The 18,061-nt window shown below is 35.3% G+C and overlaps 1 protein-coding gene across 3 annotated transcripts in view; it reads left to right on the top strand.

The window, feature by feature from the left end:
• The window catches only part of LOC110449220 (Kv channel-interacting protein 4-like), a 500,831-nt gene that overhangs the window by 1,492 nt on the left and 481,278 nt on the right, over window positions 1–18,061 (top strand). For 2 of the 3 annotated variants that reach the window (XM_021495925.1, XM_021495926.1), the window contains exons 1-2: window positions 8,433–8,472; window positions 14,586–14,630. The exons of the other annotated variant lie outside the window; for it this stretch is intronic. In XM_021495925.1, coding sequence (XP_021351600.1) covers window positions 8,448–8,472; window positions 14,586–14,630 — 70 coding nt within the window. In that variant the 5' untranslated portion in view covers window positions 8,433–8,447. Of the gene's footprint in view, window positions 1–8,432; window positions 8,473–14,585; window positions 14,631–18,061 lie in introns of those variants that run through there. 3 annotated transcript variants of the gene reach the window in all.

Raw genomic sequence — 18,061 nt, 5'->3', positions numbered from 1 at the left:
TGTCATCATTAGACAGTTATACTGACAGCTGACATCGCCTCACGAAAACAAACTGTCAACAATATCGCTTAAAAGTGGTGAGTGAAAAAAATAGTCAATCATCATGTTTTCACAGTATTCACGGTATCATCCATTAATGGAAAGCTATGTAGGTTTGGGGTGAGGAATGTTAGATACGGAACTTAGCAGTTCTCTGTTCTGACCTACATGCTCTACCCAGGGGTAGAATTTTCATATTCCCAATCCCTACATATGACTGACTCTATAGATAATCGGCCTTTATATCAAGAAACTTTTAAAATACCAGACATTGAAAATAAAAAGGCTTTCAGAGTAATTGTGTACAGTTGTACGACTACTGAGAATGTGACGCGCGATTCGTCTCTAAACATGACGTTGCATCTGGCATTATGGTGGAAACATGTATGACATTTAATAGATATTGAATGATTTCCCGTTGATATTCAAAGCGAAAACCATAAATGTTTTCTATTTATCACATTTTAAAATCGCCTAAAATGAAAACAAAATACTGCATCAAAAACAGTTGAGGATATATTTGACGACATATTATGATGACGTCATGCTTGAAATGCTACTTAACACAGTTTTATTATATAACTGTATATTATTTGAAACATGTAATAGTTGCTTAAAGAAATTGTATCAATTTTGTAAGTAAATGGATACCATAGTGTATGTACCAAAGATGTACCAAACCAACCACTTATTCTCACGTCGTTTCATCTGCACAGAAATCATGCTGCGTACATTGAATTGAATAGAAAGTGCCGTTCTGATTGGACAATACCAAAAGTGATATTTGTAAACCCACTTGAAATCGATCGTCCCGGCCACTTCACGATCAGGTACACTCTCAAAGATACGCATCGTAGAAATCTATGGTATTGTCTACTCTTATATGAATTAAATTGTTCTTTTCATATGTTCTTCAATATCAGTATATAGTAATTTTAAATAAGTTTAATAGAGCACTAATGCTAGACCATTCATCGAGGTGGTTTATTTCATGACGTGTGAACTGTGGTAGATTTAAATTGAACTCATTTAGAAATTCAGCCCTTCTTGATACGTTTTGATGAAGACAGGCGAGTTTTATAGATTTAAACAAATATCTTATTCGTGATAAATGGTCTAGAAAGGATATACCAGCGTATGCACTTAACGTGTTTCCTTCCGTTTTGTATTACGTGTATTACTTACGATACAGTGTTTCATTATCGATATTTGATTTATAAAAAAAAGTTTTGGGGTCGTTATCCATGAAACCATTATAATGCCCAAACTGAGATTCATTGTTCAAACCAAAATTATTGTTGCGCATTTTTACTCCCTCCCTCCCTCATTAATTCAGCAAGTTATGAATCTATTTGTTTATCACAGAGCTCTTGCTAATCCATTTTCCTATAACAAAACACTTATAAATGGAATATGGAGTATGCATGTATCAATGTTTTATGTATAATCGTAATGGTATACCTATATATGTATGTGTACATGTAGTTGTTTTGTAAGCTGTAACTACCCTTTTTGTAAATGGCTCATTCTACTTGTTTTGTTATCGGCGAGGTCATCCTTACATCATTAAAAGAGAACTTAAGAACATATTACTGACATCCGAATCAAGAGGTTAAAGGCGAATCACGTCAACGGAAGTGCATAGTTTTTAAAAAACTTGAAGGTGCGGAAATCGGAAAAGGTGAAGGAGAAACCAAGCGTAGTGAGACTGGTAATAGTGGAATTTCGGTTTGATTTACACACAGGATTTTTTTCCTATTTGTTCCAATCGTCGATAGTTGTGACGGTATGTTATAACATATTATGACGTCACAGTAACGTCAACTGCTGTGATTATGGGGTCATCGAGAGCAGCGTCGGCGTTACGCTGGCGAAAGTTTCCTGTTTGTATGCAAACTTCCTGCTTTCAAATATGGATGTTACGTAAAATGAGTGGCTAAGCCAGAAAGCTTGCATCTAAAGTGACTATTGATATTTATTCACTTATGCCTAAATGCATGACGTCACTAAAAATACGAACTTAGCAGGAACCATGTATACATTAGTGAACTCGCAAACCTACTTGTTGCCTCGTCCAAATTCTGTATGTTTAGATATTTTCCGCCTACTTCACAACAGAGTCTGTTGGTATCTAGAGTTGAACTTCAAGAGCATGGCTGCTCTACACGTGACATTTAACGTCTGGTTAGTTAACTGAATGCATGGTGTTAGACAAAGCCTTCTCAACATGATCCGATTACCTATAAGGGGATAGAGTGAAACTGATTACATGGTTTTAATATGATTATTTTTTTATGACAGTGGTATGCTAATGTTTAGTGATGACACAGTCCAGGTAGATGTAATCTCAGTCTCATTTAGATTAAATTCATTTGAGCAGGTAACATGTAACCTTAATAACTCAAGCTCATTTTAGTTAAAATGTATGACAGCATTTTAGAATAAAATGCGAGAATCTTTCACATATTGATTGTCAATGATTGTTTAAGCATACGGATCTCACGTCATGAGAAAAAGGAAGAACATGGAAAAGCGATCTCCTATTTGGCAACACTTGAAATACACAAAATGTCTCAATTCAATATTCTTCCAAGTGGGAAAAAGTAAGTGCATGCCTTTTTCTATTCAATGCACTGATTGTTCTTAAATTGACTTTCATGAATTTCAAAGTCTTATGTTTTTTTGTATCTATACCTGTCTTTTAAAGCCTGATCTATCTTAAAGATCGATACTGGTTAAATATACATCAGACAACGGCAGATATATGGATTATGTAATTATTATGTATTGAGTATATAGACTACGTGTACCATACTGTGAAATACACAACCACTCATATAGAGTTCAACACTCAAGCAACCGAACACGATCGAATTATATAAAAGTCAGTTGTAAAATGAACTGTTTTATGTCTCTGCTTATCTTATAGTATTGTATTTACCTACCAGTGTAAACATATAGCATGTTTTACAAGGTACAGGTGCACTTTAAAGCATGAAAACAAAATACCGAGATTTTGTCTGCAATCGTGGAATCGCCTCGTCGGTGTCGGGCTTATTGTATTCCGGAAACTGGGTACGGACTCAGATTTACAGTTTATTGGGACACACTCCTTAGTAAGACCAGCAAGGTGAACTAAAAGCTACAGGGAGGTACCGCAATATAATGTTTGGATAAATTCAGTATCATACTAGATCAATAAATATCATGATATCATTATATTGTATCGTGTCATATGTTTAAAAGAACACATCATGCAAATTTGAGCTGCAAAATAATTTCGAAAAAGAAATGCATTATTTAGATGTAACTTATTGAATAAACTTAACAGAATGGTGTTGTAAAAATGATTTGCTTTATAATTAAGAAACACATCTATATATAAAGTATTAGTTTTTACCTCCGTTGACCTTCATGACCTCTAATATCTAGGAAATCGAGATTTACATACGACGGTAAGCTATGCAGCACCGAAATAGCTTTCTATCTAATATGAGTGCCAGCCATTCACAAATAAGCCGTCCTTGTGATATCAATCGTCTTGACTGATCTACTTGGCATTATGGAAAGACTAATTACATTTTCTCTAGTTCATGTAAGGCTAAATAGTGTGTGTGGTACATGTGTTCGGTAGAATGCAAGCTGTTCCTTTCTATGAGTATCTTAGAATGAATATGTGGACACACCCTGGTGCCGCACACTAAAGGTTCACCATACCATATGGATGCACATGGACTTTCAGAGCGTGCGTAAAACTAACAGTCAAAACATTTATTTATCTTAAGACACTCGATGTATCACTTCCTTTGAGTTACAAGGTTTTGTCGCTTTCATCTTATCCATAAGTTAGTAAAGATCTGAGGAGAAATCCTATTTGAACTGGTAAAGTGCATTTAAATCTCGTACTGTGACGTATGGAAATAGATCAGCGGCGGCCATTCTTTCTTGAATTACATTCAAACTTATGTTCAATTTTGTTCTTATCTTTTTTTCTTTTTTTTCATAATTAGATTCGACTATGCGTTGAAAGAGTCAGGGCTGCTGCTTCTATATGATTTGCATTTCTATTTATTTTGTTCACTCGAACATCCATTGTACCTTTGGCAGTATGCATTTATAGAGGAAACAACAAAAAATGAGGTATACCTACAAAGACGGACACAAAACTACTGCGAGTTACAAAGACGTTGTTTTGAACCCAAAGAGTTAATTTTGAGAACGAAAATGATTTTAAGACTACGACGCCACATGTTACAGATGGATGTCTTCTGAACAATACGTATCCTCTAGCATGACTACTGTCACACCTCTGTAGGTGTGCCGTTCAAGTTGTACCGTCACCATCCCTGAATGTGTACCGTCACCATCCCTGAATGTTTGCCGTCATCATCTCTGAAAGTGGGCCATTACCATCCCTGAAGGTGTGCCGTCACCATCCATAAAAGTGCGCCGTCAACATCACAGGAGGTGTGCTGCTACTATCCCTGAAGGTTTTCGGTCAACATCCCTGATGGCGTGCCATAACCATCCCTGAAGTTATGCCGTCAACATCCCTGAAGGTGTACCGTCACCATCCCTCAAAGTGTGCCGTCAACATCCCTGAGGTTGTGCCGTCACCATCCCTGAAGGTGTGCCATCACCATATCCCTGAAGGTGTACCGTCACCATCCCTGAAGGTGTGCTGTCACCATCCCTGAAGGTGTGCCATCACTATCCTTAAAGGTGGGCCGTCAACATCTCTGAAAGTGAGCGCTCACCATTAACAGACATAGAGAACATGTGTTTCCACACTCATGTCATCAATAAACATTCTGGTCGATAGATATGGATCTATAAATGATGCACGGTTGATAATGAAGCGTTTACATATATAATGTACGTTTGCATCGATTTAATTTGTATCACCAGTAGTTTATACACAAACAGTCATTTTGCAACACGTGTTATAAGTTTATGTATATCTCTGTATATTTAACACATTAACAAGTACTGAAAAGTGTGTTTCTATACGAGGTATTTGGAATCAGAAATATACTAAAGCCTGTTCCATATTTGGAAAAAGGATATGCATTTGCTCAAGCACATAATCATTGGTGCATAACAATATTTACATTTAAATTTGAAACATAAGTACAAGTCGAACAGATCTCCTTTCCGGATGCGCCCCTATCGTAAAGAGGGATCTATTGACAAAATTACTGAAGCTCCTACTCATAGGTTTTACGACTCGGTCCATATATCGCAGTAGCATTTGACTGCAGCTGGACCTTATCTAATACAACGACAATAGAGTAAACAATGACCTAATTCAAAACTATTTTGGTTAAAATGGATTCTTACCAGGCTTTGGTATAGCATTCCTTAGGGTCCGCATTTTATCCATTTAAATAAGTGAAAATCAATGTTCTGCAAAAACGTACATATCAAATTTAAACATTTTAAACTTGCGCAGTAATAACAATTACAAAGATAATTTGACTACTACTTAATACACAAATATGTAACTGTATTGTTGTTTTCTCTCTCGTTACTTTTACATTATAATATAGTAAGCGATACATTAACTAGACGTTAATATACACCTAGCAATGAAACGATTAATTAGTTAATTGTAACTGGAAAAGAAAAACCCATCCCCATGCCATTTTTTGTGGCATTTACAAAGGTATCGATAAAAGGGCAAGATGATAGTTGTGTTATGCGTGGTCAACAGAAAAACAAAATCTCAACTAGCAATGAACACCAGATCCGCATCGACTTTAAATATGTCTGGGTATTAGTTGTTAGTAAACCGAGCGTTGCGTGCTGGATGGACATCAGTCTTTACGATGTAACATAAATAAATCAAGAAATCTATTTGTACTTCCCTGCGATCATCCTTTAACGTAGACATAGAAAAACAAATAAATCTCCCAGGCCAATCATTGTAAGCCCTGTGGGAAATGCAAAGAATTCTGCATTTCATTTACGTGCAGCACCTTTTTCTTATTTGACATGACGCATACTATGCTACACTGTGTGTACGTCAGGGGAAAAAACCCAACCGAGACAATTACCAAGAGACCCTCTTCTTCGAACTTTACACAATCGTTAGTGCTATTGAAAAGTACATTTTCAGATGAGCCGAAACACAGGAAATCCAATGATTGGAAGTTAAAAGCTTTGCGATAGTTCGATAACTGTATCAAAGTGTCATTAATGGTATCATTATGCCGTTTAGGTTACCATAATAAAAGGCTTTACCCCAGTAACAAAATATAATTGATAAGGTTTTCTCCGTATTGACCTCGACACTTTGAGATTTGAAGATATCTCATTAACAGCTTCAATAATGAAACATTTGGCGAATTTCTAGTCTCTAGTTTTAGACTGACTCGACTACAGGCAGTGTTGTTTCCCTTCATTACATGTAGGTAGAGAATGATGTATATTGGTTCGACTCTTGATGAAATTATACAGTTGTTTATATCCCTTTTCCTCTCACAAGTATCTGAGATAGAAAATGTGTAAACATATAATTGACAACAATGTATTATGCTACCCTTCTATCGGTTTTTCTGGATATTTTCCTATTCACCAAGAACTACTCAGCCAGGGTGTTCTACACCGAAACCTTCAATGTTCGGTACAGACATCAATATTGTTGTCTTTTTGTATAGACACCGGTTCTAGATCTGTGTTTATTTGTTGATTATGTGGTACATGCATACTATTATAAAATGCAAAGAGAGATTACACTTTTATATATCTTCATTGTATCTTTATGACACATTTTAATACCAAACAGGTTTCTCCAGAACAACTTTAATAAAACAAGTTTATTCTACATAACATTCCATTAAATAGAAGTTCTTGGCTTAACATGACATTGTCTAGGCCAATGGATACGGATACAGGGACGAAACCGATAAAAGATATGAACAGTTTACCAATAATTAAATGTTTACCAAGTGATGAACTTTTCGTGTGATGTCCCCATGAACCTCTCGCTACATGTAGCTTGTTATCTAGTGAAGTGCCATGCCACCATGCAATCTCTCGTTAGTGTGGCGATAAAATAAAATGGCATTGCAATGTCCAATTTGGTCAGCAGGTATCAGTTAAACAAGTGTGTTGGAAAGCACATTTCAGTTAAACATTTGAGTGATCAAACTGCTTGAGACAGCAATTTTACGTAAGCTAGCCGATATCAGCTTAACATTTTTGTGGGCATTGGTCATAACTATACTTTTCTTATACATGTAGCAAAGAAGTATTTTACATTCTAAAGCAATGCTTTCAGGAACCGAGTTATTGTATTGTAATACGATCGATCCCTATTCAGTTACATCACATTGAAGATAAAGTGTCAAAAGGTCCAGGAAGAAGGAAACAAAATGATTCAATTTCCAGCTAGAAGTGTATAATCCTCCACGGCCCTGTCTACACAGTAATTACAACATAATATTTGTGCTGCTGAGATGGCCTGAGCTGTCCAGAAGCTCATCACAAGTGAATTCTTTATTGCACATAAATTTCTCACAGAGCTCGAAGTTCCTTAAAGGACGTACTCTTTGGCGCATACTTCCGGCATCATTTTCCCAAATCAATACATAATTAAAATTTACATCTGACGAAGTTTGAATCCCGTTATTGGTTATATTGCATTCTGCCACATGCAGTTGCTTTGTTCAGAAACGAAAATAGAAAAAGCAAAAAAGAACTATTTGCGAAGTAATGAACTGCTTATTCTTAGCATATGCTCTTAACACTGCTCTTTTATAGACCGGGAGTTCTGTTCTCATGTGTGACGCATACTAAGGCCAATTAAAGCTTGGCGTTGTCAGAGGGACCATGTCGGTTTGCGCGAGACACAGACCCATAAATGTGTTACATGTGATAGATTGATAGGCAACTTTATAGATTTCTTTTCCTCTTATTGCAATCCGATTTAAGCCGGTTTATTTTCTCTCGTCCGCAGAAAACAAAAACAAAATTGATTCTATTATAAGAGCTATAGTGGACATATGTGGTGCGAGTGTATTTACAGTGATTTATGTTGCCCCCGGTTTATGAATGAATTATTGATATCCAATATATGTGTGCGGGATATTTTCGCACTTGGTGTAGTCATAACTCTTTGGAAAAAAGTTATTGCACAGTTCGTAAAACAATTAAGACGGACAAATTAATGCACGCTTTCAACGATAAGAGCAGGCTTTGCAGTAGACCACCTATCATAAATAAGTACTCATCGGAATTGGAACCGCAAAATCGTGGTACACAACCTTGCTACATTGAAAGAAAATTTAGAGAATTGAGTTGGTGATTCACATATTGAGCTCTCCTGTGAAGAAGATTGGAAAGTTTGCTGAAGTAAACATACGAGGAGTTAACGCTGTTAAGTGGTAGCAGGGCAATTGGAGACTATGAATGTTTTATCAGCAATATCGGGTAAGTGATTTCATAATTTTGAAATGTTGTATTTAAGCACATCGCAATAATAATGTTTTAGAACGTTAGTAATGCTAAAATCGTTTTTGAATACTGCCTTTAGGCTGTAGAAGCTGAGCGTTCTTATAACTAGCAGCGTTCCAAAATTCACTGTCGTTATCAGTATTCGAATATAAACTTTATCATTTCCACCTTACAATTTTCTTACGCTGGATATAATTGTTATGTGTCACATGTAAACTCATGAATAGTGTTGTTGATTGACCTATCCAAAGCTTGCATTGGATAGCGCTAAAACAGTAATATTTAGTAGTGTCTGTTGTGACTGCCATGTATAAGTGTCAACGCATTTTAGGAAGCTGCCGTTGACGGTTCTCTATTGTAGCTTTGAACACACTATCAATGGTGATCTGATTTGAAGGCATTGTGTACATGTGCTGCTGATGTTTAGCTTGTACATCTGACGGACGATAGTCTGCGTGCGAATCGCCATTGATAAATGATGTGACGTAATAATTCATATAACAACAAAAATGTAATCAGACGTTTTTTATTCAAGATTGTGTATTTTATTTTATTGATAAGACATGGATTGCGGTATTTATTATAAAGGATATTCGAATCAGTCAAGCTTTCAGTCAATGCCTTTTTTCTGTATATTTGAGGAGGTTTTCTTTCGATAGAATATCAACAGCTTTCCCTATATAGATTATTATATATGGTATGATTCGTATCCCTTTGTACGCGGTACAGCATTGTAATGGAAGCGTGCTCTATTGTTAAATGTAAATTGCTAGAAACGATCAAGGAACACAGCACTGGCCTAGTTAGCTTAGCACATGCATAGTAACAATGTGTATTCAGAGAAGCCGATTTCCTGAAATGTAAATAATCCAACCGCACGCAAACCACGGCGTGAAATTGATCAACGTACAGATGAGTGCAGCGGTATCAGGTTTATGACATTATAATGCTTACTTTTAAATGCGATTTCTTTTAAATTGTGTTCATCAAAAAGGTTTAAATATGATTTTATGTGGATAATTCGAGTGTAGTTTAAGAGATTTCTTAAACATATCTTTTGTGATACTAGGAATAAAAACTAACTACGACTGTGAGTCCTGATTGTTTAATTAACACTCAATTGAGGTTGAAAGTAGACAATTCAAACCCAAATGTTGTAACAATTGATAATGAAGAGTGCTTACTTTTGGTTTCGGTTCATTATAATCATAGTTGATGAAGTGATAATTCATGCAATGCTAATATTGTGTGTCCCAAACTTATTTTTCTCAATTTTCCATATTTTTGTGACTTGTTTTGTATATGATAGAGTCTGCCAACGTATAGTAAGTCATTACGTTTCATGATCGATCATTATTGATGTTATACCTTTGACAATATGCTGTTTTCGTGATATGTTTAGTCTCCAAGCTACATTAATGTACTTTGGCCTATTCATAGGTCATCGTTACCTCTAGCATAAGGTTTATTTTAAGGCGAAAGAAGAATGTAAACAAAGATTGATTCTATTTAAAAATATGTTTGATATTACAAACTGGATAAGAAAAAAACCAATCCACATTTAATCGGATAAACAATGGAAAAGAGAAATAAATCGGTGATGTTAGATAATTCTGCAAAATATTTACGTGGGTACTGGTCAGAGCGGTTTAACGTGTCCTGTAGAAGTATGTACTTCCGAAGACAGCTAACAGTGGAGCCATTTGGTCGATAGTGTTTTATGGCGCGCCGTACTTATCGTTTTGTGTTGTTTTGTATTAGGATTGTAAAGAGGAGAAGTGGATATATTGGATAGCAATTAGGTGACAGTAATTAGTACTATACCAGAAGATCTCGGTGTATTGCTTCCATACGTCCACTACTAGATCAACGTTACAAAATAATTTGTTAATACATATAAAAAGTCGGGCACATCAAGCAATTGTTAAGCAAATTGGAAATAATGATCTAAAAAATTAATAGCATTAAACGGGATAATGACTGAAACGAGGTACCTTATAGCGAGGCTTATCTGTAAATGTAAAGGGTGAATATCACGAGAAAGTTTTACATCTTCACGTTTATATTATTACTAATACATTATTTGAGTCTTACATAGTAAATACTAATGAAATCCCTTAAATGTTTAATCGTTAATCGAGCTGCAACACTGAGCTGGTTGTCACACAATTAAACCAGTGGTTTAACGGACAAACTTATTTGTTTTATCTATACAAAAGTGTCATTTTAATCTAGTTACCCTTCAATCAAGGTATGTTTACAGGAAACATACCAAGGTTGCTGGATAATCGACTTTTTAAAGGATTCCTTATTCATATTTACGCTTTGCTGTATAACATAATAACAAATATTGCATACTTTATTACATGAACTGGTCAATCACCCCAAAAAAACCGACCCGTTTGAATGAATTTCGGAATAATAAAAGTTCGAAAATGAAAAAAGAAAAATGAAAAACGGGAATAGTAACAAACATCAAAAACACTCTTAAATGAGATCTAATTGTAAACACCTGGTCACGCTAGTAAATGAAAACTTGATAGGTAATTTACCATAAACAATATGTTAAATCTCATTTAGCTGTTCTTGTTCACTCCTTTTACTGTCTGTCCATGATGCCGCTTCTTTTGTCTCCTCGTGTGATCTTAGACAATATTTCATTGAAGAAAATTAACAGTACTTGTTCTATATTCCGTGAAGAGTACCTTAGCTGGTGACCATTTATTGCTTGATCACGTGATATCTCAGATTGTCTCAATGTTTGGTCCATCACTTTGTTTGTATCAAGAATTTGTACATTCGATGGATGAGTTTCATTAAGTGCAGTGTGTAGTAGTATGGCGACTGTAATTTATTGAAGTGTCAGATTCTGAGTGTTGTCAGAGGTTAGTGGGACCCGTATTACAACGCCCATTCATTTTGTTTAACGGCAGCAGAGCTCGGTATAAAGGCTGCCTATTTCTTGTTCTAGATCAGATAGCCCGCTTGGGTCTTGACTTTAGTATGAACAATTCAGTTTTCCTTCTCTGTACATTAGGAAGCAATCGTTCTTGACAGAAGATAATAAAAACTACAATGAAAAAGCCGGTTGTGACAATGGCCTGGTTTTCTGTCATATACATTACAGTGTTAGTCAGATCGGATTTGAGCTCGTTGTGAACTAGGATGATACACGGTATCGTCACAAATTGATTACAGGAGATACATACTGACACAATGTATTGTTTCCATGTGTTTTGTATACTGCAGAAAACAAAACTTGTGTTATACCTCAAATATTAATCTGCTTATATGTTGATAAACAGTACTGAAAATCCTATACTTCTAAGATACAAAACTTAGCCTTATGCCTTTTATTATTAATTGATGTACTTAATGAATGCATGATTTATAAAATTTCGATGGCCTTAATTAGCAAAATATAACATCTATCCATTTCAAGGTTAATATAATTGTATGAGATTAAATTGGCCGAATGTATAACCCTTCGGACATTCAACACATTATAGTATCTTAATCAAGATTGAAACCATCGAAATGACATGTACATTACCGATTTTGTTTTAATTTTGGTTTGAAGGAATCAATAATGATTCACGTGCCTCGAACTCGTCAACAACCATTTCAGAGTCAACCGAAGTGCAATATACTCCACAGAGAATAAGCACAACTGATCCCTGCCCTTTGTACACTTTAAAAATACCAACGTTGACATCTACCTGAGTTATACATGCTACCATCCTCATTCCTAGTCAACAGCGTATTAGCGATGGCACTAGTCTTATAACAGAAATTTGTACATCATCAGAATCATAAGGGTCATACAAAGGTGAATCAGGTCATGTAAGACATGAGGGTAATTGATGTGGTTAAGAGCAGTAGGGATCCATAAAGGTTGAGTGCCGGCTTCTTTAGATGAGTGTTGCCTTGGTAAAACTCAAATGTAAAAAAAAAAGACTATACTGTAATCCTTTCTTTTTTGCCTGAGGTAATAGGCGCTGTAGCCCTTTGGATAGAACTAAGACAAAAGAAACTAAATTATATTTATGACCATACTAACGGTTGTTAAGTAAAATGCTTAAACTCAGGACAAACGACAGAAAATCTTTAAGGTGGAAATGTTCGATTCGAGACATTGGCAATATGCTTAATATTACTAAAGGTAATAATATTAAAATAAACGGTGTTTGATATACCAAATGGTAAGCATATCGGGGATTTTAACCATCAAACAAAAGGTGTGAACAGTTCAATCGTTTCGTGAAAGTTAGGAATGCTGTGGCAGTGTTAAGCTTCTGGTTTTTTTAATACCAGAGCCAAATGTTTGAAAAGATGATAAGCTAAATTAAAGGAAATCAACATCAATAAAAAAAAACATTTTCATTTTTCTTTAGCTTAACTTACAGGTTTACAACTAATTACTTGTTAAGTAGCTATGTGCTGCGTTTGTTTAAGGGTATTACCGAAGAGGTTTATAGCATATTGCTTTTCCTACAACCAACGTATGTATGGTCAGCCAATCACTTAACATGAAATCAATCTTGAAAATCTCTGAAAATATGTAACTGACATAACACTGGTCGATTTATAGGATAAACAAAGTATTATAGATAACATTAAGACGTATCCACAGTACGCATGTATGTTCCCATCCTATACAGAAACCCAAGCTTGATTATTAGATCCTTCACAACTAAGCGTAATGAACTCGTAAATATAATCACTTTAGTCTTAACCATCTAAAAATGAATATCATATCAATTTTACTGAAGTTTAGTTGGCAATACAATATATATAATGTACGAAATTTGTTGCCAGCCTAGGCAGTATTACTTTATCCATAGCGTCTGTTTCTACTAAGTATAATTACAAACCTTTTTCACCTACTTATGTTCTTTCGGGGACTCTGCAATCTCCTATGGTGTCTGTTCTGTAATAACTTCTCAATGCTTCCTGTTTTGTAATAGCTTCCGTTCTAATTATTCCATATTTTGACACTGTATAATTAAATAAACCCAGGCGATATTTCGTCTTTGTGTACCTATTGGTGTCTGGTGTGAAATATATGTCTGTTGTTGACTTCAAATGATGATTGTACTTACCATTACATGTCAAAGTCGCATTTTCTAACAGAACGAATTTTTAAACAAAAATGTTTATTCCTTTGGAGTAGCCATGTTCTTTTCCATATCACTTATATACAATCCCCGTTACTTACACGTGTTAAAGGTGCGCTCTTAATCTGTAATCTTATTGTGTTATTGTGACGTATTAGTACAATTGTGTAAACGTTATATTAATTATTGAAATTATAGCACACAAGTCGACGTAAATGTTTAAATGCCGTTGAAATGCCTTTCTATATTAGTTGTACTATGATAGTATTTATACTCTTTTCAAATTTGAAGAATCAGTTAATCAAGTCATGGAATCTTAAACAGAGCAAACAAACGATATAAACCATAGAGTGTTCTACACGTGATACATCGTGTGCAATTAATACTAGTGATTATCGCAGTGATGAATACGACCATGTTTAAGGCATGACATGATTGATACGGTAACCTACTCGTTATGTTTATTCGACGCTTAATTCTATCAGAAACAAAACTAATATATAACGTAAAAGGCACCTGGAGGGTTATAGAAGCCGTTTCAGATGCAAAACACATTATTTCAACTTTTTCAGTATTTTTAATTACAAAATGTTCAGCTCTTTCAGTGTCCATTTTGAATTTTGAATAACCAACAAAGAAAATATGATTGAAAAGTAGCCCTCTTTGTCCGAACTGGTGACTGTGCATTGTATAGACAATAAAATTAAGGTTTCATTAAATACAATTTCAAAGTCTTTTGCTTCTACAGAGTTTGGACTGGGTGACTCATAGTTTCGTATTTAGGTGGCGTCCCATTTCGGTGGTTGTCTAGCGTGATATTTAAATTTACATTCATCGCAGAGAAGCGCGAAAATATTGATCTCACGACAAATATATGTTATCAGGTATATTTAATTATTGCCTTATCCTTCCTTACTTTAAAATGAGTTGTCTCCCATGCTGATGCCTTCTATCGTATTTTATATAATACAGGCCTGAAACCCCACAACGAGCAAGACTATGATGAAGAGATGACTGGTATTTATTGATATTTTATGTTTTTGCTTTTTTCGTACCGTACTATGTCCATTTTATAAATGTTTGAAGCCTGGTAAATAGATAACTCAAAATAGGTTTAAGTTATCCACATGGATGAATTATCGTATATTTTATGAAGGATTTAACTTCAGAATGTTTCGATACCGTATCCTGGTTTCTCAAGAGTAATGTAAGATACATGTATTTAAAAAAAGCCAATGCAGGTACGTGGTTCTTAAACATTTATAATTCAAATCTGTTAAATGGTATATATGTTCATATCTAAATTATGTGTGCGATAAGATTGAGAAAAGAGTTTTATGGAACAAATATTTCCGACGCTTACTGATTGATAGAGCACAATTTAGCGAAATATTACGTAACGTCCAAAAAGCCAGGCTTTGATCATTTTGTGAAGATATATGGAAATAAAATAGAGACATACTTCTATTGTGTTATTTCACATACATACGAATGGTTCTATAAAACATCTTCTTGTCTATACTGCTTGGTGTTTGGTACTGCATGCAAATCAATCTATATATATACTAGTAAATATACTACTATTGACGTCGCTATGCTTGTTTATTTATGACGTCACTAACATTTTGACTATACAAATATTGATGACGTCATGTAACCCACGGGGATAAATAAACATCAATCCGTCTGAAGAAGCCCTAGAAGGCAGAAAGGCCTAGCGGACGATCTGAAAAAAATATGTTTTTATTCTATATACTAGTATATATGTATGAACATTAGTTCTATTACTTTTCTAATCTATTTTGATATGTATTAGATATACTGTTAATAGCCTTAAATTTGTATGTTTAGTTTTGCTAAAGTGTTTAGTGATACATTTGCGAAAATTTGAATTCGCAAATGGAACATTTAATTATATTTAAACAGGTATTTGCGGTTGTTTTATATGTTGAATCATCTGTCTTGTGAATCAACGAAAAGGGAAATGTCACTCTCAATATATTTGACTAACAGCAACTTTTAAAGAGTTTGAAACCAAACGGGTTTATAACTGAAATATGAAGTATTGATATGAATGATCGCTGTACCATCATAGAATTCACAGTCATAAGGAAGAATACAAAATTCACCTACTTTGTGTGTATATTCAGAAAGCTACAGACCACTGTTAAGTATATAACTCATCATCACATCTGATGGTCAATATTTTATAATTTTCTACTCTGTGAGTAGATGTAAAGCCTCGAAATGAAAACTCTTAAATATTCACACACTGTCCATGAATGATGTAATATGACGCTTGTACTGTATATGGGTCATTCATCTATTTTTTCTTTCAAAACATATGCATTATTTTATTACAGTCGTTATTGTTTTTCCTTTTTGATAAAAGAAATTATTTTTCAGAATGTGTATTTTTGCCTCAACAGTATATGTTACATGTAATATGTACTTGAATCAGTCGACGTTTTTAATCGGATCAAAGGTATTTCCTACACCTTTATGAGTAAAACATGCTGGCTACTGCATAGAACGACATATTGACTTTTATGTAATAGGATTGGTACAACTATGTAAAATATATATATACGGTGTATTCTATTGATATTACTGTATAAGACAATTTTGAATAATAAACGGAGTGTTACTTGGGATAATAAGGATATTCTATCTATTGCATGCTAAGTAAACAAGCTGTAATTTGCTATTATAGATTATGCTGGAAAATTAAGTTTACTTTTGCATCTTTTCTAGATGTTGTACAATACATAACAAACTAAACTAGCATCTTATTGTTGTGGAATTCGTATTATGTTCCATATTTTCAGATGCAGAAATGGCCTTAAAAAAAATGCTTGCAATCGTAGAATTACCAGGGTGAATACAATGATATATCTTCTCTTTTAATTTTAGACGTAATATATTTAGTTAACATCAAATATTGATCTAACCGCTTACAATTTTTTAGCAAGGGGACATTGGGGTAAGACCGTCATGGAATTAAGTTTCCTTAGTAAGACAACGTTAAAATGGCGGCAGTTATGAAACCGTCCTTATATCGTGTGCCCCCTCGAACAACTAAAGCATGTTTCATTCTGCCTTACATAGATTTCAATGGCAGTGACCGTCCGTAAAGGGATGTTTTTCTATTCCTCGACAAGTGCATTAGCTAACTGGGGAAGGTTATTTGACGGGAACAGCGAGTGCAAGCTCTCCTGTCTAGTCTATGTCACGAGTGTTTGACTGGGGACACATTTGGACAATTTGGAGGCCACTTAACAGGGACATTGATATGTTTTACAGGAAAGTCCAAACCATAACCAAATCACCAACAAAGCGCATAGCGTCCACGCAAGTACACACGTTGGCGGCCATCTTGCTCTATATAACGTGAACATACATTGCCCTCCAACGTCTCAAAGGAAAACGTCTGGGCTAATGTGCCGTCAACCATCGCAAACGACACGGTAGACCAACGTACCGTTCTGTTTCTTTTTTTTGTTAAGCAAGTAATATAACTTATCCCAAGAGTATTATTCCATTTGTTCATGTTGACTTAACTGTACAAAACTAAATCAATCTGCTACTGCAATACAGTAATACAGTGCATATCAGAAGAAACCTAGCCATTCCATTATACAGTTGTGGTACCGCACAACGCACCAAAAATAGCGTGCGCACACCGTGCATACATCGTTCACACACCGTCCGCACATCGTCCACACATGGTGCGCACAACTGTGCGATTTAGCAATCGTTCGCCCCGTTGTGCGCTTCTCTCCGCACAACTGTGCGATTTGGTATCATTTGTAGATCAAAATTACGGAATGACAAAAATACGGAAGGCTTGTGTGCGATAATGTACACTGTGTATATATCTGTAATTTCTCATCNTGTCTATAGCTCCCATTCACCTGGATTTTCACACCCCGGCCTTACCCGACGAGTTACGTAAGTGCCCCAGGCGGGGGGAAAACTACGGTCCAGGTACATGTACAAAGTGGTTATATTTACCTGTATACGAGATTGTGTTGTAATTTTACATGTGTCGATTAAGTTTGTTTAAAAACACAGAAATTACAATTTGTAAATATAAGAATGTATAGATAGAAAGATAAGTTTATAGATGTTGCTAGAATATAGAAACATACGTAAACATCAAGTTTATATGTTTAAACATGAAAACGTATATGTTGTCGAGGCATTCCTCAATTTACACCAACCACGATTGTTATCGCACAACGTCCGTCCATCGTGCGCACATATGTGCGCAAGCAATGATCGTCCAGCTTTTTATCGTTCGCCCATCGTGCACACACCGTTCACACATCGTGCACACATCGTGCACACATCGTGCGCACACCGCACATCGTGTAACGTTGTGCGATCCCATAACTGTACCTAACATCGCCCGTATCACGTGCGTACGCGTTCTTCCTAAGTAATTT

This window comes from Mizuhopecten yessoensis, unplaced genomic scaffold (assembly GCF_002113885.1).
Source record: "Mizuhopecten yessoensis strain PY_sf001 unplaced genomic scaffold, ASM211388v2 scaffold4535, whole genome shotgun sequence".
NCBI classification, from domain to species: Eukaryota; Metazoa; Mollusca; class Bivalvia; order Pectinida; family Pectinidae; genus Mizuhopecten; species Mizuhopecten yessoensis.
This window is presented reverse-complemented; position numbering and strand designations above follow the sequence as displayed.